The 18,228-nt window shown below is 45.2% G+C and overlaps 1 protein-coding gene across 3 annotated transcripts in view; it reads right to left on the bottom strand.

Annotated features, from left to right (window-relative positions):
- Nucleotides 1-18,228, bottom strand: part of DOCK5 (dedicator of cytokinesis 5) — a 73,167-nt gene that overhangs the window by 25,437 nt on the left and 29,502 nt on the right. For all 3 annotated transcript variants that reach the window (XM_086865203.1, XM_086865204.1, XM_086865205.1), the window contains exons 13-35: nucleotides 17,778-17,903; nucleotides 17,098-17,222; nucleotides 16,903-17,001; nucleotides 16,694-16,766; nucleotides 15,775-15,878; nucleotides 15,311-15,503; nucleotides 14,454-14,551; nucleotides 13,386-13,475; nucleotides 12,938-13,038; nucleotides 12,027-12,161; nucleotides 11,225-11,336; nucleotides 10,874-10,944; nucleotides 9,549-9,655; nucleotides 8,776-8,912; nucleotides 8,010-8,105; nucleotides 6,691-6,789; nucleotides 4,504-4,598; nucleotides 3,891-3,969; nucleotides 3,593-3,693; nucleotides 2,800-2,858; nucleotides 2,191-2,345; nucleotides 836-921; nucleotides 221-377 (exon numbers count right to left, since the gene is read on the bottom strand). In XM_086865203.1, coding sequence (XP_086721329.1) covers nucleotides 221-377; nucleotides 836-921; nucleotides 2,191-2,345; nucleotides 2,800-2,858; nucleotides 3,593-3,693; nucleotides 3,891-3,969; nucleotides 4,504-4,598; nucleotides 6,691-6,789; nucleotides 8,010-8,105; nucleotides 8,776-8,912; nucleotides 9,549-9,655; nucleotides 10,874-10,944; nucleotides 11,225-11,336; nucleotides 12,027-12,161; nucleotides 12,938-13,038; nucleotides 13,386-13,475; nucleotides 14,454-14,551; nucleotides 15,311-15,503; nucleotides 15,775-15,878; nucleotides 16,694-16,766; nucleotides 16,903-17,001; nucleotides 17,098-17,222; nucleotides 17,778-17,903 — 2,498 coding nt within the window. The remainder of the gene's footprint in view (nucleotides 1-220; nucleotides 378-835; nucleotides 922-2,190; nucleotides 2,346-2,799; nucleotides 2,859-3,592; nucleotides 3,694-3,890; nucleotides 3,970-4,503; nucleotides 4,599-6,690; nucleotides 6,790-8,009; nucleotides 8,106-8,775; nucleotides 8,913-9,548; nucleotides 9,656-10,873; nucleotides 10,945-11,224; nucleotides 11,337-12,026; nucleotides 12,162-12,937; nucleotides 13,039-13,385; nucleotides 13,476-14,453; nucleotides 14,552-15,310; nucleotides 15,504-15,774; nucleotides 15,879-16,693; nucleotides 16,767-16,902; nucleotides 17,002-17,097; nucleotides 17,223-17,777; nucleotides 17,904-18,228) is intronic.

The raw sequence follows: 18,228 nt of genomic DNA, 5'->3' as shown, positions 1-18,228 counted from the left end.
AGGTTCCCAGCCCAGGGGAGAGGTCCCCAGCCCAGGGGAGGGGTCCCCAGCCCAGGGGAGGGGTCCCCAGCCCAGGGGAGGGGTCCCCAGCCCAGGGGAGGGGGTCCCCAGCCCAGGGGAGGGGGTCCCCAGCCCAGGGGAGGGGGTCCCCAGCCCAGGGGAGAGGTCCCCAGCCCAGGGGAGGGGTCCCCAGCCCAGGGGAGGGGTCCCCAGCCTGTACCAGCACGTTGACAGTGCAGCTCATGCGGTTCTCCTTGCTCTCGTCATGCATAATGGTCCTGTAGTCCAGCAGGTTCTCCAGGAGGCTGCTGACCAGCAGGGCAAACACCTCTCCCGGGGCTGACAGGTACTTGTGCTTCCTGCAGTGCTCCAGGAGCCTGTGGGGACACCCGAGGGAACTCAAGGGAAAGGGGATTTCACTGTGAATTACCCAAAAACTTGTCTGTGGATGGGCACTCAGTGCTGGACACACACACCTGAAACACCCAGCTCAGGCGGGGCAGGTTGGTCAAAAAAATTAAGTTTTTGTTGCTAAAAGCTCCAGTTTTGATGTAACTTTGAGCCTGCTCTTCCACTTGCAGACCCCTCGCCAGTTTGGCAGCTGACTCTGAATTCCAGCTTCAATTTAGGGCAGTTAAAAGTGCAGAATAAACCCCTTATTTTTGGGCGATCAGCCCCAGAAGAGCTTCACAGCACTAAGATCACAGCAGCTGCACCAGCTCCCTGCTCACTGGAATAATTAATGAGTTAGGGCTTCTTTACATTAGAAAAGCAGCCCAATAAAGGGTAAAAAAAAAGATGTAAGAAGAGCCTGCAGGTGCTTTATAAAACTCACAGTTTCTCCAGCAGGACCTTGTACTGCTCATCCCCTCGGCCACCCTCCACCTCCTGGTCCAGCTTGGTGATCAGCTCGTTTTCAAACTGGAAAGGCAAAAATAAAAACCCCCAATCAAGCAGAGAGCAGCTCTCAGGAGCAGGGGCTGGGACCAGAACAGCCTGGGCTGCTCCTGACCCAGCACAAGAGTAAAAAGCCCAAAATGACAAGGTTGGAGCAAGGAAATGCAAGGCCTCCCTCTCGCACCCCTCCCAGCCTGGTGTAATTAAGCAAGCACAGAATCCTAATATTTGATTCTCTGCGAAGTCACAGGGGATTTATGTTGTTATTGTAAAGGGAAATAAATAGCTAAAATGACATTTGACACCCTCTGTGGGTCTCCAAATGGTTCCCAGTTTAGAGGTGGACACTGACACCTCTGCAAATGCAGGGAAGGGTGAAAAAAGGAGAATTCAGGGATTATCAAAGTCATGGAAAGGCTCAGTAAGGACAGATCTGAGAAGTTCTGATCCCTCCAAACCCCAGGGACTTCCCCAAGGAGTTTGGCACAATTTTAGGTAGGGATTTTTGTTTTGTTTTGTTTTGTTTAAATATTCTATTTTTCTTTTGCCCTACAGACAATGTGGAATATTTGTAGTGAATATACCAGTATTGTGTATATATTGCAAACGCATGTATTGATGTACTATTCTATATTAATATTATATTTCATATACAATATATATCTATATATATTTTAATATTATTTTACAATATATATTATGTATTATAATATAAATATATGTATCTGTATATTTATATATTTATTCTATATATAAATATTTATATAATATTTCTGTTTGTATGTTTATATATTATATATTTATATATTTTATATATTTAGTGTATTTATATATTATTTTATAGATATTATTTTATATTAATATAGAATGAATATACTAGTACATTATATATAATACTGTATATATATATTATATATTAAAATATGGTGTCTTTTTCACTTATTGTAAAAAAGATATCTATATATTTCATATTATATTGTATTAAATACCTATATGAGAATTTTTATATATTTAAGATATATTTATATATTTTATATATGATATATTTATATATAATACATCTATAATATATATATTTTATATTTTTATATATCTAATATAGATATAAATATAGATATAATATATAAATATATAAGAAAATATAATTTAATAAAATTATAAAATAATTTAAATATTAATAATTATTATTAATTACTATTAAATATAATTATTAATAATTTAAATATTAATTTAATATTTATAGAAAATAAAATATAATTTATATATATATTGGTTATATATGGCATCCCTTACCTTGTGGAAGTTCCCATTCCCACTGAAGTTGAACTCACACTGCATCATGTCAAAAAAAATGGGAATAGTTGCTTTCCTCAGCTCAGGCTCTGGGACCAGGGTCACCTCCAGGATTGGCCCCACCATTGCTGGGATGAATTTTATTTTGTGGGGACCTGCAAGAAATTTAAAATCAAATACATCTGGTGGCAGGATTTGGATTTCTCGATGTTCAAGCACCTTATTCACACAACATTCTGCTCAGAGTGTGGATTTTACTTAAGGAAGAATTACCAGGTTACAACTCCAAAATTCAGGAATAGCCTGAGGAAGTAATTGTGCTGAATTGTAAATTGCAAGAAAAGGCTCTCTAAAAAAAATCCCACTCATCCTTTACATGGCAGAAAATCCTTCAGAGGGAATCTAAGAAATTATCTCAGCAGCTGATGTCGGGAAAAAAAATCAGCTTTTCCAAGTTATTCACTGGAAAAAGAGGTTTTTGTGTGCTGAAACGGCTGAACTAGAAGTGCATTTCCCCACATTAAATACATGCAGCTTTTATAAGGAAATAACGGATCTGAAAGCCAGTTTGAGAGCTGGAATAAAGATAATTCTTTAGCTGGAACTCACCCAGGTTATACCACATATCCCTGATTTTGAAGCCAATTTCTTTCCTCATGTCCCCATACCTAGAAAAAAAGTATTAAAAGGAAGAGGTGAGAAAGGTACAAACAGTGAAATGATCAAATTTTCACGTCTCGCTCTGACAGGGGACTGAATTCCCTGGGAATTCAGATTTCCTGAAAGCTGCAGCCCTGCTGCTTCCTGCAATTCCACCCCACTTCGGTTGGATTTGGGTGCTTTTTCCTAAAGGCAATGCAAAAAAATTTCATTATCAAGCTTCTTCAAGCCTCTTCTGCAGAAAAAAGGGGACAAATCCTAATAAAAGTCCCTGTCAAGATGCTCAGAGATATCCAGGCACCTGATTCCAAGGAAATGAAGAGGTTAAAAGCTGCTCAGAGACTAAAAATTGCTGGTTTGGGACTATGAATGGCTCTGAAAAATATAAAAGTAAAAGGTGGGGGAATAAAAAGCTAGAGGGCTTTTAGGATTCCTCTGACCTACCTTCCACAAAGGCTGAGGAATTGCACAGGGGAATTTTGGGTATCATGACAACTTTTCCATTACAGACCTTCCAGTGGACAGAAGGTGCTAAAACAGTTCAAGATCTGCCTGGCCAAACTTAAAAGCAGCCATAATTTACAGCCCTGTTATCTTGGCCTGGTCAGCTCTTTATCATCTTGTCTTTATCAGCATTTCCACAACAGCTCCTCCCACCCTGGAGCTGCCTGGAACAGCCCAAACGGAGCCTCCAGACACCAAAAAAGAAAGAAAAAAAAAAAGGCCTGAAAGATGTACTCACTTCTTGATGATTTTGTTGCGTTTGGCCTGAGAGAAGGTCTCCAGCTGGAGGGACTCGTGAGTGAGGAAGGCCACTGCCAGGTGGAAATAGTTATTCCAGAGCTGGGCGAGAGAAAGGAGATGAAAATGGCAAAAAGGAAAAGCAGCAATGGGCACAAAAAAAGCTGCCCATCCCCAAATGCAGAGCTCCCTCCTTGAGGAGGGGAACCACAAGGAGCTGCAGCCTGCTAACAATGGGATTTGGGTGTTCTGTCAGCTCTGGGATCCATAAGAAAATCCAGAAAAAACAGGACAGTTACCTGGAGCTCAAAATGAGCTTGATCCAGGAAGAAGCGGTTGAGGACAGTGGTGAATTGGTTCACTGCCCGCAGGAAAACCCTGAAGAGATAAAAACATCAAATAAGGGTGATTCTGTAAACAAAATAAATGGCATTGCAGCTTTGGGTTTACAGCTCCCATGTGTAAGCTCAGGAGACAGCAACAGATGCTCCCAAAAAAGGCAGGAATTCCTCTAAATCAGGGAACATCCAGGCAAAGCTCTTCCCTGGTTTAACAGCCTCAAGCTGCATCGGGGAGGCTCAGGTTGGGTATCAGGGAAAATTTCCTCTCTGGAAGAGTGGTTAAGCATTGTCCAGTTCTGGCTTTAGGTTTTCCATGTGATTTCCCCAAAATCACAAAACAAGAGCAAAATGGTTTATCTGGCTGAAGCTGTAAAGGAGAGCTCGGGGCTCTCTGGGCAGCAGAGAGATTTCCAGTTCCACCACTGGAAACACACAGCAACTAAAACTGGCTGAAATCTGATTTAAACCAGCCTGAAGTGGATGAAGGAAATAAAGCTCCTGGTGTGAGTCACCCTCCTGTCAGGCCCAGGGAGGCTCCAAAGCCAGACTTAAGCCAGGCTTAACCCTGTACCTGCTCTGCATCATGTTCATGACCATCCAGTCAGCTGCGTACACGTTCTTCCCAATCAGGTCCTTGAACATAATGAACGTTTCCATCAGGAAGTCCTGTTGGAAAAATAAAGCCTGTCACGTCTAGTTCTGTGTCTGTGGAACTTCAGGGGGATGATGCTGTGACCTCATGAAATGCAAATGTTTGGGCACTGCGTTGATTAACGACTATGCTGATTGGCAATCAATGCCCTGCCTCGCCTAAGAGGGGTCTCTCATTGTGGGGCTGCAGCCCAATAATGAAATTATTCCTGACATCTCATCCATCCAGCTGCACAAGGAAAAATAATTGCACAGAATGCTGGTCTGTTTAATTAAATCTGTCTTCGCTGTTTTGCATTAAGTTGTGCTGGAGGGAGTCCTGTGCACGAGCTGGATTAGAGAGGAAAACCAATATTGCTTGTGCCCAAATCTCTGAGTGGTGACAATGCAACAGAATGATCTATAAAGCTTGAAATTACAATGTATTTTCACTGACTAATCAGTTAAATCTTTCCTGGTCCAGTTTAAGGACAGTGTAACATCAAAGATGTGATTTAGAATTATTCTACATTATCGTAGAAAAGACACTTTTTGCACAGACATCCTCCAAACAAGACCTCAAACTTGGGAAAAACAAGGTTGAATTGCAGAATGAGGGAAAAAAAAAAGAAGGAAAATGAAAAGAGATGAGCAAAAGAAGGGAATATCAGGAATATTGATCTCTTCCTTGTGGTCTCAGCAGATACAAAAGCCACTCTGAGCTCTTAAATCAATTCCATTCTCTGCAGCAGTACATTAATATTCAAAAATGAGAGGGACACAAAGAAGGTCACAGGAGGAGCCATCCCCTTGAAATGATCACCAGCAAAAAATCTGTTGAGCTGAACAGTTTGGGCTGAAGAATTGGCAAGGTATTGACGGAGAAGTGGAGCACTTCGTGCTGCCTCAGTAAAAATCCTTTTGGCATTATTAAATCAGAGCCTGATGGAGAGGGCTGGACTCGACATGGGCACCTTGAAGATATGAATTAACTCCTAAAAGTGCTAAACTAGCCAGGGAATGATGCCAAACCAGGGCTGGAAATACCAGCACAAGCAAACCTAATAATGAAGAAACAAAAATAAAAGCAGTTATTGCAGTAAAACAGAATTTTCTGTTGGTAGTAACAACTACCACACAACTACAAAGAAAAGTTTGCTCCTGTAGATTTAAAGGTGTACAAAAATCAGATCAGAAATTGTTATTTTCCATAACCATCCTGAAAATCTTCTCACTGGATGAACAATTCCAGAATTCCTGAATATGCCTAATTTTGGTTTTTTTTTCCTTTCTTCCTTCTCAAGAAATCATTTGGGCAACTTAAAACCAGTCCTAAACCCACACAAAGCATGAGTGACCTGTAGATGGCTGTGTTGCTCCACGGTGGCTCAACAGCTGATTTTTGCAAGTGATTTTCTGTGAAATTCCGTAATTCCAACTGCACAGGGCAAAAAACCAGATTGCCTTGGCTCCCCAAACTGAATTCCAAACCTTCTGGTGGGTTTTGGTACAGGAAGAACACAACTCCAGGCCCTTCCCCAGCTGGTATTTCAATAAACAGCCACTTCTCAATTGCAAAATAAGGAATAAAGGGACAAAAAAAGCTCCAACAGTTCTTGTGTTGTGTCTTGCTAAAATACTAGTTTGGGCCATTTGGGGGAGTTTGGGGGAAAATCTGCTGATTTTAAGCAGAAAAACCCCTCAGAAATGTCACATTTCACCTGGTTTCATACCCAAAGTTTTTCAGGATGTGAATTTTTAACATTTTGGGAACTTTTCTGCATTGCTGCCACTCAAGCAAGATTCGAGCATTTAATTAAACTTCATAGGGGAAAAGAATTGGATAAAGGTAACAGGCACAAAGTGAGAGCCAGGGAAATGCTTTTCTTTTCCCTTTTCTGCTTTCTGACTGGAATCAAACATTTTTCACCCATAAAAAATGTTTTTCCTCAATGCTGCAAATGTTGAGTCCTCCTGATGCCCAGCAAGGGTGACACAAATAAATTCCCCAAAATTGTGGCACTGCTGAGGGTTTGATCACCCCAGCCTTGGCACAGAAACAGCCCCACAGAGCAGAATGTGCTGATGCTGGCTGGGCTGAGCTCATTCCCCAGCCAGGCTGACTTACGATGATGTCCTGCCTGGTTTTGAAAGTGTTGATGTAATGGCTGTAATGGAAATCATCCATCTGCCTCAGGATGGCTGTCATGCAGGCCACAAAAATCCCCTGGAATGGGAAAAACACAAAATGCTGGGTTATTTTCCTAGATTAAGCGCTGTAACTCCTAAGTGTGGCACCTCAGTGTGGCTTAATCAAACACCACTGATCAGAATCCTCCTTATCTATGTCCCGACTTCAACCTCAGACTGTTTGGTCCTCTAAACCTGTCAAGAATTCCTAAAATTCAAGCTTGAAATCTGGGTATTGCTTTCTTTCTCCCCATGGACCACAAAAGAAACACATCCTCCAAACACAGAATTTTATTTTCTATCTATATTGATCCACCCCATCAGATCTTAAAGGTCTTTTCCAAGCTGACTCTCTGATTCTCAGATTTAGCAGGGCCACTGCAATTCTCATGGGTGGTGCATTAAAGTGACCCCAGACTTAGCAAAAATCAGGTAAATCCCCAGCTCCTGGCTTTCCCATCCCTCTCTGTACACAAAATCCAGGGCAAATTTCAGCACCCCAGCTGCCTGTACCCCCTCAGCTGCTACACAGGGGTCAGAAATGCCCCTGAGGGGGTCTCACCCCTCAGCATCTCATCCTCTTGAGCCCAGGTGACAAAACACAGCGAAGATCCTGTGCCAGGCACTGCCCTGACACAAAATTCTGTGCACAGGAGCCCAAAGGAAATGAAATCACCCCCAGTGATTCAGCTCAAAGTGGAGTAGGATAACCTGAATCCTAATCCTCAGAAAAACAGGAGCTACGGGCACAAAAGCCCTGCAGGGAAAGGAGAGATGAGTTCATCAGGCCACTGAGAACTCCCAGGGGAATGAACCCCCAAGTTAGGGAATGCTGGGAAGGGGGGGAGACAGGGAAAGGCACCCAGGGGAGTGAACCCCACTGTTAAAGAGGGCTGGAGTCAGAGGGGAGGCAGGGAAAGGCTCCCAGGGGAATGAACCCTGCTGTTAAATGTACTGGGGAAGGAGGGAAAAGCCTCCAGGAGAATGAACTCCACTTGTAAAGGTGCTGGGGAAGCAGGGGAAGGCAGGGGGAAGGCAGGGGGAAGGCAGGGGAAGGCAGGGGAAGGCAGGGGAAGGCAGGGGAAGGCAGGGGAAGGGCAGGGGAAGGCAGGGGAAGGCAGGGGAAGGTAGGGGAAGGCAGGGGAAGGCAGGGGAAGGCAGGGGAAGGCAGAGGAAGGCAGGGGAAGGCAGGGGAAGGGCAGGGGAAGGGCAGGGGAAGGGCAGGGGAAGGCAGGGGAAGGCAGGAGGGGCTCTCACAATGTGCGGGGACTGGCGGCTCATCCCGATCACCGTGCGGTTGACCCGGCGCAGCAGCCGCTCCATCATCAGCTGGGTGTGCAGAGCAGTGGCACCCTGGGGACAGCCAGCAAGGGACATCAGAGCCCGTTCCTCGGGCACAGCCTGCCAGGGACAGCTCCCTGCATGGGAGGACTGCCCTGGCAATGCCTCATTGTCATCAGGGGAAGCAGAAAAAGGAGATCTAAGTGCACGAGTTATCGATTCAAACACTCTGGGATTCACTTGGCAGAGAATTCACTTAAAGGATCTGTCCCAGCTTCATCAGCTCATCCTGGGGCTTTCATTTGTTTTCTCTGAACAGTTCAAATAATCTGTTCACAGCCACTCTGAACAATTCCCATGGCCAGAGTAGGAAGTGAATTTTTCTGGCTGAACAGTGATGTTGTCCCTATTCCACAGCAGAGAGAACGAGCGAGCTCCTCGTTTTTATACCATATAATACTGCTTTAACTTGCTCCAAATTACTGAATAAGCCACCAAAGTAGCTGGGATGACATTTTGGTCCCTAGAAAGGGAAGTACATGCATCTAGAAGTGATAACAACTAATTCAGCCTTTCCTGGCTCCTTTTCAGGCAGAACCACTACAAAGAACTGCACAGCAAGGCACCACAATTTCTATAAATATCACAATTCTGACTCATTAAGGCATAAGCTGAGGATGTTTCTTTACTGTAACTTCTCAAAAGAACTGAGCTGAGCTAGCACTCCTGAGTTCATGCTCACCACATCTTTACGGTCCAGGACCTCCAGGACACTGCTCAGGAGCTGGGAGCTGGCCTCGTGGTCAGGCTTGCTGGAGTTGTCATCCAGCTGCCCACTGAGTTGATCGATGAGCAGGGGCAGGAGGGCATCTCTGCACTCTGCAAAGGGACACAGGGATAGAGCAGAGCCTCAGCACGCCCTGGACATGGGCACCTGAAAGGAGTGTCCTGCTCCTGATCCCATCCGGGACACCAGGACTTGCCTAAAGCCACTGGAGTTACAACAAAACGGACTGGATAGAGTCACATGAATCATGGAATCACAGAATGGGCTGGGCTGGGAGGGACCAAAAACATCATCTCATCCCCACCCCTGCCATGGCAGGGACACCTCCCACTGCCTCAGGCTGCTCCAGCCTGGCCTTGGGCACTCCAGTGATCCAGGGGCAGCCACAGCTGCTCTGGGAATTCCATCCCAGCCCCTCCCCAGCCTCACAGGGAGGAATTTCTCCCCAATATCCCATCTAACCCCACCCTTTCGTTTATAAATTCTGCATATTCCATCAAACAGCACACTCAGCTTCTCTGTCCCTCTAAACCCCCACCCTGGACCAGGATCCCACATCCTGGGCACTGTAGAATGACTGAACAGCAAAAAACTCCTCCAGGTCTTCCATGGCAAGGAACGTTTCTAGAGCCGGATTTAATGATGGATTGCCCCTGTTGACTGGCGGGGGAACTCGTTTTGAAGGGCGTGTGGCCCCTGGCAGAACCCAAAGCCTTCTCACCACTCACCAGCCTGCTTGAACAGGTCACTCTCCACGATCTTGGTCAGGCAGTTCAGCTTCTGCCGGACCAGCTGGTTGTCAGGGATGCTCTGGATGAACTTGCTGAAGAGGACGCTGTGGGCAGCCCAGAGGAAGCAGAGGGTCAGCATTCCCACCCAGCATCAGCCCATCCATCCCACACGGACACTGCCCTGCACCTGGGCCAGGCATGGAATCACAGGATCCCAAAATGGGCTGGCTTGGAAGGGACTTAAAGCTCATCAACTCCACCCCCTGCCATGGGCAGGGGCCCCTCCCTACTGGCCCAGGGTGCTCCAACCTGGCCATGGCCACTTCCAGGGATCCAGGAGCAGCCACAGCTTCCCTGGGAATTCCATCCAACAGGCAAATTACTACAGAGCCCTGAGTTATTTTCAAGAAACTCAGCACAGGACTTGGAAGTAAAACTGAGAAGTGTTCAAGAACTGCAGGCTTAAACCTCTTGAAATTAAGCTTTTATTCCAGGACACAGCAGGTGTATCACAAACCCTCTAAACAGGCACTGCTCTGTCCCTCCAGTGCCAGGCAGGATAATCACACTGGCTGTTACACCCAGGGAAAGCAAGAGCTTGGAAAGACTCATTTTGAACTGACCCAGCAGCCCACAGGTGGAACTTGGAACAACCACAGCTGCTAAGGCACATCCTCCTTCCAGATGCCCCCTTCATCAGGAGTGATGACTCACTCCAACCTGAGATTCCCGTAAAATTAAATTCCGTGGGCATTTGCTGCCTGTCTGCTGCTTCCCAGCAAATCACTTGTGTCAGGACATGGAGACAGGGCTGGGTAGCTCTGGTCAAAGCTCTGAGCACCAAAACCAGGAACCCATAGGGCTGATAATTTCCTGGATAAACACAGCTTTTGGTTTCCCAGCTAAGGCTCTGCCTTTGCCACACTTTAAGAAGCATTCACCAAGAACCGGTGGAAACTTGTGCAAGATTTCAACGCTTCACTGCCCTCAGATTTCGCTTTTCAGTAAAATCTCAATGTGCCTGTAAGGATCCCAGAGTCCTAAAATGGTTTGGATAGGAAGGGAGCATAAAATCACCCAGCTCCACCATGGACAGGGACACCTCCCACTATCCCTGGTCACCTGTCTCACCTGGCCTCGGACACTCACAGAATGAAAAACTGGGATGCACAGAATGCTCTGAACTCCACTGACTTCCTTTCAAGCTCTACAACCACTTCCTCGAGTCCATGCACCATTAACCAGAGTGGCTTTTTTTTAGCCAAGTTTCCAAAATTCCAGATGAGCTGGATTTAGAGGACAAACAAACTTAACACAGTTACCTGAGCTCAACGGGGTCAAATACCAGTTTGACATCATTGATGATGCTCGGTAAATACTTCAAAGCTGCCCCCTGAAAGAAGAAAGAAACTAAGGACATGAAATGCACATGGGAAACAGCGTTTTTGTCAAAAGCAAATATGGGGATAACTGCAGAGAACTGGTTTAAAATCAAATTTATGCATCTGTAGAGCTTCCAGCCACCCCAGATGTGCAGTGCAGAGTGGGAAAGGTGGAGGAGGAAGAGGGATTAATGGGTAATTCTCTCATTCTTTTTTCTGGCCCAGCCCCTTCCCAACTGCACCAGTTGATCTAATTAAAGATTTGTACTTTTCCCTGGAAATCCTGCTCACCTTGATCTTGACAGCCTCCTCCAGGGGCCGGTCCATGAGGATATTGAAGGAGAGGAACAGCTGGCGAATTGCATCATTGAATTCATTCCCATCCTCATTTTTCCCATAAACACTGCAAAGAACAGGGCCAGTTACACACAGAAATCCAGCAGCTGAAACAGGATTTCATCCTGTGGAACAACATCTTAATGGCATCTCCCTCTACAAAGACATGGGGGTAAAAATGGAATTGGAGATTTTGCAGTCATTTCCTGCTGGAATCTGTTGTAGGGGGAAAATTGCATTTTTTAGGCTGCCACTGCAGCAAATTCTGCCTGAGTTCCCAGCATTAAACAGGAAAATAATCCAGAATGGCCAGAAATACTCCAGAATAAAAGGTTTCAAACCCTCACTGTGTATCTCTGGAAAGATGTTTTGAAACTGCAATTAAACCATTGTCATTGATTTTACCCCAACTGGAGAATAATTTAAGTGTCTGTGTATTTGTTTCTTAAAGTTTCTGAAAATGAGGAAGAAATTCCATTATTTGCTTCATAAAAACAAGTATTTGGTTCTTTTTCAGCTCATCCATAACCTGCTTGCTGCATGCTAGGGGCAACTAAAAGGTTTTTCTCTTTTCTAATCTGGTATTTTAATTTTTGCTCAATTAATTTGTTCCAGCCACAGACAAAAGGCAGAAAGATCCTCTTAATCAGTCAGTGATAGAGGATTTGGTGAAGAATATCCCCTTTAGTGATATTTACTTGAAGAAACTCCAGTGGGTTTCCCAGAGGAGGCCCAGGAAGGGAAGGGCTGAACCCACCTCAGGTACAATACCCGCGACTGCACGATGAATCTGAACAGGTATTTCAGGGCTTTCAGGGCTGCAAAGAGCAGCTCTGTCTTGCTGGAGTCCTCAGCATTCCCCACGTAGCAGTTCAGGACTTTGGTGAGTTTCCTTTGGAGATAAACCCAAGAGGGGAACTGATACAGGCATGGCTCAGTTCAGAGAGATACTGCAGCCCCAAAAACACCAGAGCTCCTTCTCACAGCCCATTTCCTCCTGAAATCATGGGCTGAAAGGCTACAGATTCTACCCTCTCACTCTGCTTTTCTTCTGCCCTACAAGGAGCTGTCCAGGAAGCTGCAAAACCCATTCCCAGGAGAAGGGGCTGAGGCCTTCTCCCCGTGTGAGAATTGCCAGGTGCGGAGCAGGAGGAGACAAGAAAACAGTGTGGAAGCATTGATTGCATGGAAGGGGAGGGAAGAAGGTGTTCCAGGAGAAGGGGACTTCAAATTGTGTTTCCATTAGGGTGACAGCCAGGAATTCATGAGGATCACTAAAAACTGAGGGGAGATTTTTAGAGAGGAAAAGCAGTTTGGTTTCTGGTTTTGACTTTTTGTTTCTGTTACCACAAGGGTGATGACCTCTGCCTGAGGGGTGCTTGATCAGGGGGCTGGAAAGATGGAAACCCATGATAGAAGTGTCTTTTCTGTCTGCTTTGACAGAAAAAAAATCTCACATCAGGATTTTTTACAGGGCAAAAAGAGCAATAAGAAGGATTCTTTCTCTCCTGAACGCAGAGAAAGGATGGAACTCTGCTCTCAGCTGCCTTTGTCACATTCACATCATCAAAAATTACCTCATCAAATACATCAGCATGAGCTGATCTCATCCCCAAAGCCCTCAGTCACACTGCTGGGTAACACCTGAGGTTTAGGATCAATACTCACACATAGGCCAGGGTTGCACTGAAGTGTTTGTAAATGTAAGTCTCAAGCACGGTGTTGAAATGCTGGAACTTGATGTCTCCAATCAGAGAAATAATAAATACCTGCCAAAAATCCAGAAGGAGACAGATGCACAGAGCTGCACAGTAACTCAAATAGAACAGTCTCTAATTCCATTTATTTTGCTGGGTTATCGTTTCTGTTTTATCAACAGCATTAATGCTACAGAGAGTGTTATTCATGTTTTAACAGTCACTAAACACTGTGTGTGTGCAATTTAGTACTCTTTTCACTGTGGCTGCTAAAAACTTGATGTGTATTTCAGTCCTGGCTCCTGAAAAAGCCATAAGAAGTGCTTAAATATCATTTATTTCAAGAGCAAAATACCAATTGCTCATTGGAATCACCAGGAACAGACTGGGAATGTGGCTGAAAACAAAGATTCACTCACCAGGGCATCAAACACCAGGAAATCATAGGTTTCATTTTCTGACATTTCCATCATGATGTTGAAAAGTGCATCGAGGGTGTCTGGCAAAAACTAGAGGGGAAAAGGAACAGTGAAAGGGTGGGGAAAGGTAGCTGCTGCTGGCATCCTGCACAGGAACATGAGCTGGATTGTTCCTCCCCGTCCAGTCCAGCTGAACTGTAAAACTTGTCCATGGAAAACATCTAAAAGGGAACCCAGCCCTGTGTTCCAGCACAGGATTGTCAGGATCGGCTCTGTAGTAAAGAAGATCTTTTCTCCTCAGCTCTGAACAGCCCCACTTTGCTGTTTTATGGCCTTTTCAGCCCACAGGATAAAAATGCTGATGTTTCCAAAGCAGCCTGGCCCTGTCCCGAGTGCCACTGCACTCAGCCTGTCTGCAGTGACACAGCACCAACTTCACCTTCAGCTGCTCCAGAAGAACATAGCCTTGCACAATCCCAGCACAGAATTGTGTCACTCTTGGGACTCCTCTCTGCAGGTAAGATTTCATCCCAAATCCTTCAGCAGACCATCTTCTGCGGGAATGCCACCATTTCTGGCCCACTCCCTGCAGTATTCTATGAGATCTCTGGGCTGTCTCTGCTCCCAGATTCACAGCTAGTTCCTCCTCATTCACAAAGGAGTTGAAAATTAAAAGTTAGGCTTTGGATGTATTTCTTATTTCATAAGGATAAAGGGGAAAATAAAGTCACCACCCTCTCCTTGATCCCTGTAATATTTAACTTCTGTAATTCTGGTGAATTCCACTAATGAGAGGTGGAACAGAAGTTCCCAGAGCAGCTGTGGCTGCCCCATCCCTGGAAGTGTCCACGGCCAGGCTGGAGCAAGCTGGGACAGTGGAAGGTACCCCTGCCCTTGGCAGGGGGTGGAAAAAGCTGATTTTAAGGTCCCTTCCAAGCCAAACCATTCCATGATTTGACAATTCTCCCACTGCTCAGCACCAGACCTGCCTCCCAACCCAGACAGACAGTTTTTGGGTCCAACACACAAGAGTCTGTGCGCCAAGGAGCCTCAGATCCCTGGGAATACCTTCACAATTTCTCCTCCTTCCACCTCCATGAGCTTCCTGAGGTTGTGGGCGATGTTGTGGGAGTTGGAGCGCCAGTTCAGCAAACCCAGCAGGTCAACTGCAAGGACACAAAGCAGCAATTACAGCTTCCAGCTGCCTGCAAGGCTGCAGAGCAACCCCCAGCAATGCTGGGGGTTATTTTTAGAGTCAGTACACAAGGAAAAGTCACCCTCAGGTACAGAACGTTACCTTGAGGTGTTTCTTTTGTCTTGGCACGAGAGAGAAGCTCTGCTATAAATGGAAACCTGGCTGCCATCCGACAGCACATTTGGAGACCATTTTGCAAGAGATTTTATGGACTCAAGAGCAGGTATTTCAAGCCAGGAATTTTATTAGAGTGCATGACTTAGCCCAGGAGCCTTCCAGAGCTACTGGAAGTCTCCCATCATTTACCAGCACAGGCTGGGCTCGTGCACATATCTCTCCTCATTGTGACCCCTTCGGCAGCACAGCAGAGTTACTGCACATCGTCACCTTGGAGAGCTCAGTCCTAACTGCTGCTCTCTTAACAGGCAGAGGAAAGGAGGCAATCAACCTTAAACATTTAAAATTGTGACAAAACACAGACACTGTCAGTGACAGGTGACATTTCCACGCGTGCCAGCAAACTTTTTGGGTTTAACGTTGGCAGTCTGGATCAAATATTTGCATGAAAGGCTTGCACAGACATTCTGGGAGCTTGTTCTGGCAGCTTGACAGGACAGGGCTGCCACTGACATGTGAGCAGCAAAATGAAACCTGAAGCTCTCTGCCCACACACAGAAACCTGCCTGAAGAAAATGCCCTGTGTATTTCAGAGCCCCAGAACGAGCCTTACCATTCTGGGTGAGTTTGGTGGAGCAGATGACGGTGGCGATCTGGAAGCTGTCCTTGGTGCTGTCCTTGGTGGGAGTGAAGTTGGCCAGAGGGTGCAGGTTTTTTCCTGAGGGAGCCTCCTTCTCCTCCATCTCTGTTTTGGTGCAAGGAAGGGTCAAATAACTCCTGGCATCTTCCATTTTCTTGTTGTCACCCTGTTGGATGGACACAGCAGAGAGAAGGGTCACACAGTGACAGACAGAATGGGTTTGAAACACTTCTTCATCTCTTTCATTGCTTGAGTTTCTGATTTCAGGGATAAGCTGTCCATACTACAAATGATCTAAGCTATTTGCAAAGCCACGGAGTTTAGGAGGATTTCCCACCCCCCACACACATTCTGTAGCTTTCTACTGCTTGGAAAATCAGCCAGGGGAGAGTTTTGATGAGTTAAATATGAGACAAGGCTGGAAATGCCCAGGTTACCTTGTAAATTATCAAATTGTGTTTGCCATCCTGCAGCGTTGTTCCATCTGCATTCATCAGCTTCACAAAGCCCATGCCAAAAGCTCTCTCAGACCTATCCCTGGCTGCAAACAGGAGAAATCTTCATCAGCAATTGTCTTATTCATGTCCACACAATCCAAAATGCAGCCCTCTAACCCTATCAGCTGAGTTATTTAACTGGTAACTTCATTTTATTTAACAGGTAACTGCAGCTGCACAAACACATCCTCCTGGAGCATCTCCCACACACAATTTTAGTGGTTTTTGTGCTGATACACCGAGAGATTAATGGTTGGACTCCTTAGTCTTCCAGGTCTTTTCTAACCTTAACAATTCCACAATCCTCTGATATTGAATTCTACAGATATTTTTGGTTGGGAGTTTGGTTTGTGAGCTGTGGATGTGGAAGGATGTCACTGCCTTCAGAACCAGAAGCCTTTGAGAGCCTTTCAGTGGCTGAGCCTCACATTATTGATCTCATTTCAGGGCTCTGAAGTGATTTGATGGAACTTCTGGCTCCAACCCTCTCATTAGCTTTTCATTAGCCTAAATAGAAATCCTCCTATAGGAAGATCAAGACAAGCCCACCAGGCCTTGTAGTGAATTTTGTGAAATAAATTGAAAGCAACACCCTACACTGAGAAACCAAAGCAATAACAAACATTGGTAATTGCCTTTTGGGGGAGGATAAAATGTGGCTCCTTATCAAATTTCAGTTTCAGGACAAAACCTGCACCAAACTTTAGGTGAAAAAAATTTGAATGATTTTTGGGTTTTTGCTTGCCACAAAACTGGGAATAAGTAAACCCAGCAATAAGTGACAAAGCAGAAATGCAAGTTCTGCAATCAGTGGGAGGAGCACAGCGATCCTGCAGGTGAGTCCCTTCCTGGTACTCACACTCCTGGGATGAGCGGTGACGGAATGTGAACCTCAGGTGGCAGCGACTGACTTCTTCTATGGCAATGGCTACCTGCAAGGGAGAATGGGATGGAAACAGCATTTCCCCTGTCCCCAGGCACTCCCCAGCACATCCTGGAGCTGAGGAGCTGCTGGTTTTACACCAGCAATGGTTTGTGCCCGGAGGAAGAACACGGACAGAGCCGTACCTTGACAGTCTCGTACCAGCAGGGCTGCTTGACCTGGTAATAAACCACAGACTTGTACTCCGAGACTCCCTCGTAGCCAGCCCCGGGGTGGATGGCTTTCTTTGGACAAAACACACAAGGCACAGGTGGGGGAGAAAGGTAAATCTGGAGTGTTTTTGGTGGTAAATCTCCAGAGGGTGCCAGAGGCCGTCCTACCTCCTGCAGGTTGCCATCCTCGTCGTGCACGGACATGGTGACCTCAACGTTCTTGGGGGTTTTCTTCTTGCCTTTGTCAAACTCGCCCTGGATCAGGGTGACGTAGATGTCATTCCGGACGTCACCTGCAATTCCCAGCGTTTAATAAGCTCCTTTCTCATTCCCAGGTTAACAGTTAATGCCCCTGGGTACCATGTTATCCTTGTTTTCCTTTCAGCCTTTAATTAACAACACCCACCATCGCACCATTTACATTTCCATCTCAAATGACACAAAATCTTCTAAAATGAACCATTTTTCTTTCTACAAACCTCTGTCCCTATGTTCTCTTTTGTTTCTTTTTTATTTAACAAGCTCTCTAGGGTTAAATCCACTCTGAATGGGTGGGTCAAAGCCCTACACAACTAAAATTCCTTTGACTAAAGAGACATTTTCTCCATAAACCATCATTTTGCCATAAGAAAGGAAACTCATGTTTTCAACTGCTTGTGACAAAAAAAAAAATAAGAAAATAACTTGGAAATTTGAAGAAAAATAAAAAGTTTTCAGATAAAAAGAAATTTTTATATTTTTTTTATTTTTTTTATTTTTTTTTAAATAAATAAATCCTTTGGGGAGAGAAAATCTAGAGTTTAAGCACCTCTTTTACTCCATGGAATGTGGAGGCACATGGGACCTACCAGGAAGGATGATCTCAGGGAACCCCATTTTTCGAGCCACTGCAGTGGATCTGTCTACAAGGTGGGAAAAATCCTTCTGAACCTGAGCCAGATCCCCAGGGAGCAGCTTCAGAGAGACCCATAGACCTAAGAAAAGGGAAATGACACTTGTTCACTGAAAACAAAAAGGTACAAACCTGTGAAATTTAAGCCTGTCCTTCCAAAAAATCTGTGTTTTCATGAAACCTCCTTGTCCCCATCTGGTTCTCTCTTGCCCAGTTCTCCATGTCACTGAATCTGAGTAAGGCTTTGCTGGGCAAGAAGATTCTCTGAAGTAAACTCTGAACTTTCAGAGATGAATCTTGAGTGTCTTGGAGCCAAGGAAGGCCATAATCACAAAATAATGTGATTTAACCCCAAAGCCATTTGGGACACACAGCCACATCCACTTACAAATATTTCACATCCATAA

This window comes from Cyanistes caeruleus, chromosome 29, assembly GCF_971803275.1.
Source record: "Cyanistes caeruleus chromosome 29, bCyaCae1.hap1.1, whole genome shotgun sequence".
In the NCBI taxonomy this organism is placed as follows: Eukaryota; Metazoa; Chordata; class Aves; order Passeriformes; family Paridae; genus Cyanistes; species Cyanistes caeruleus.
This window is presented reverse-complemented; position numbering and strand designations above follow the sequence as displayed.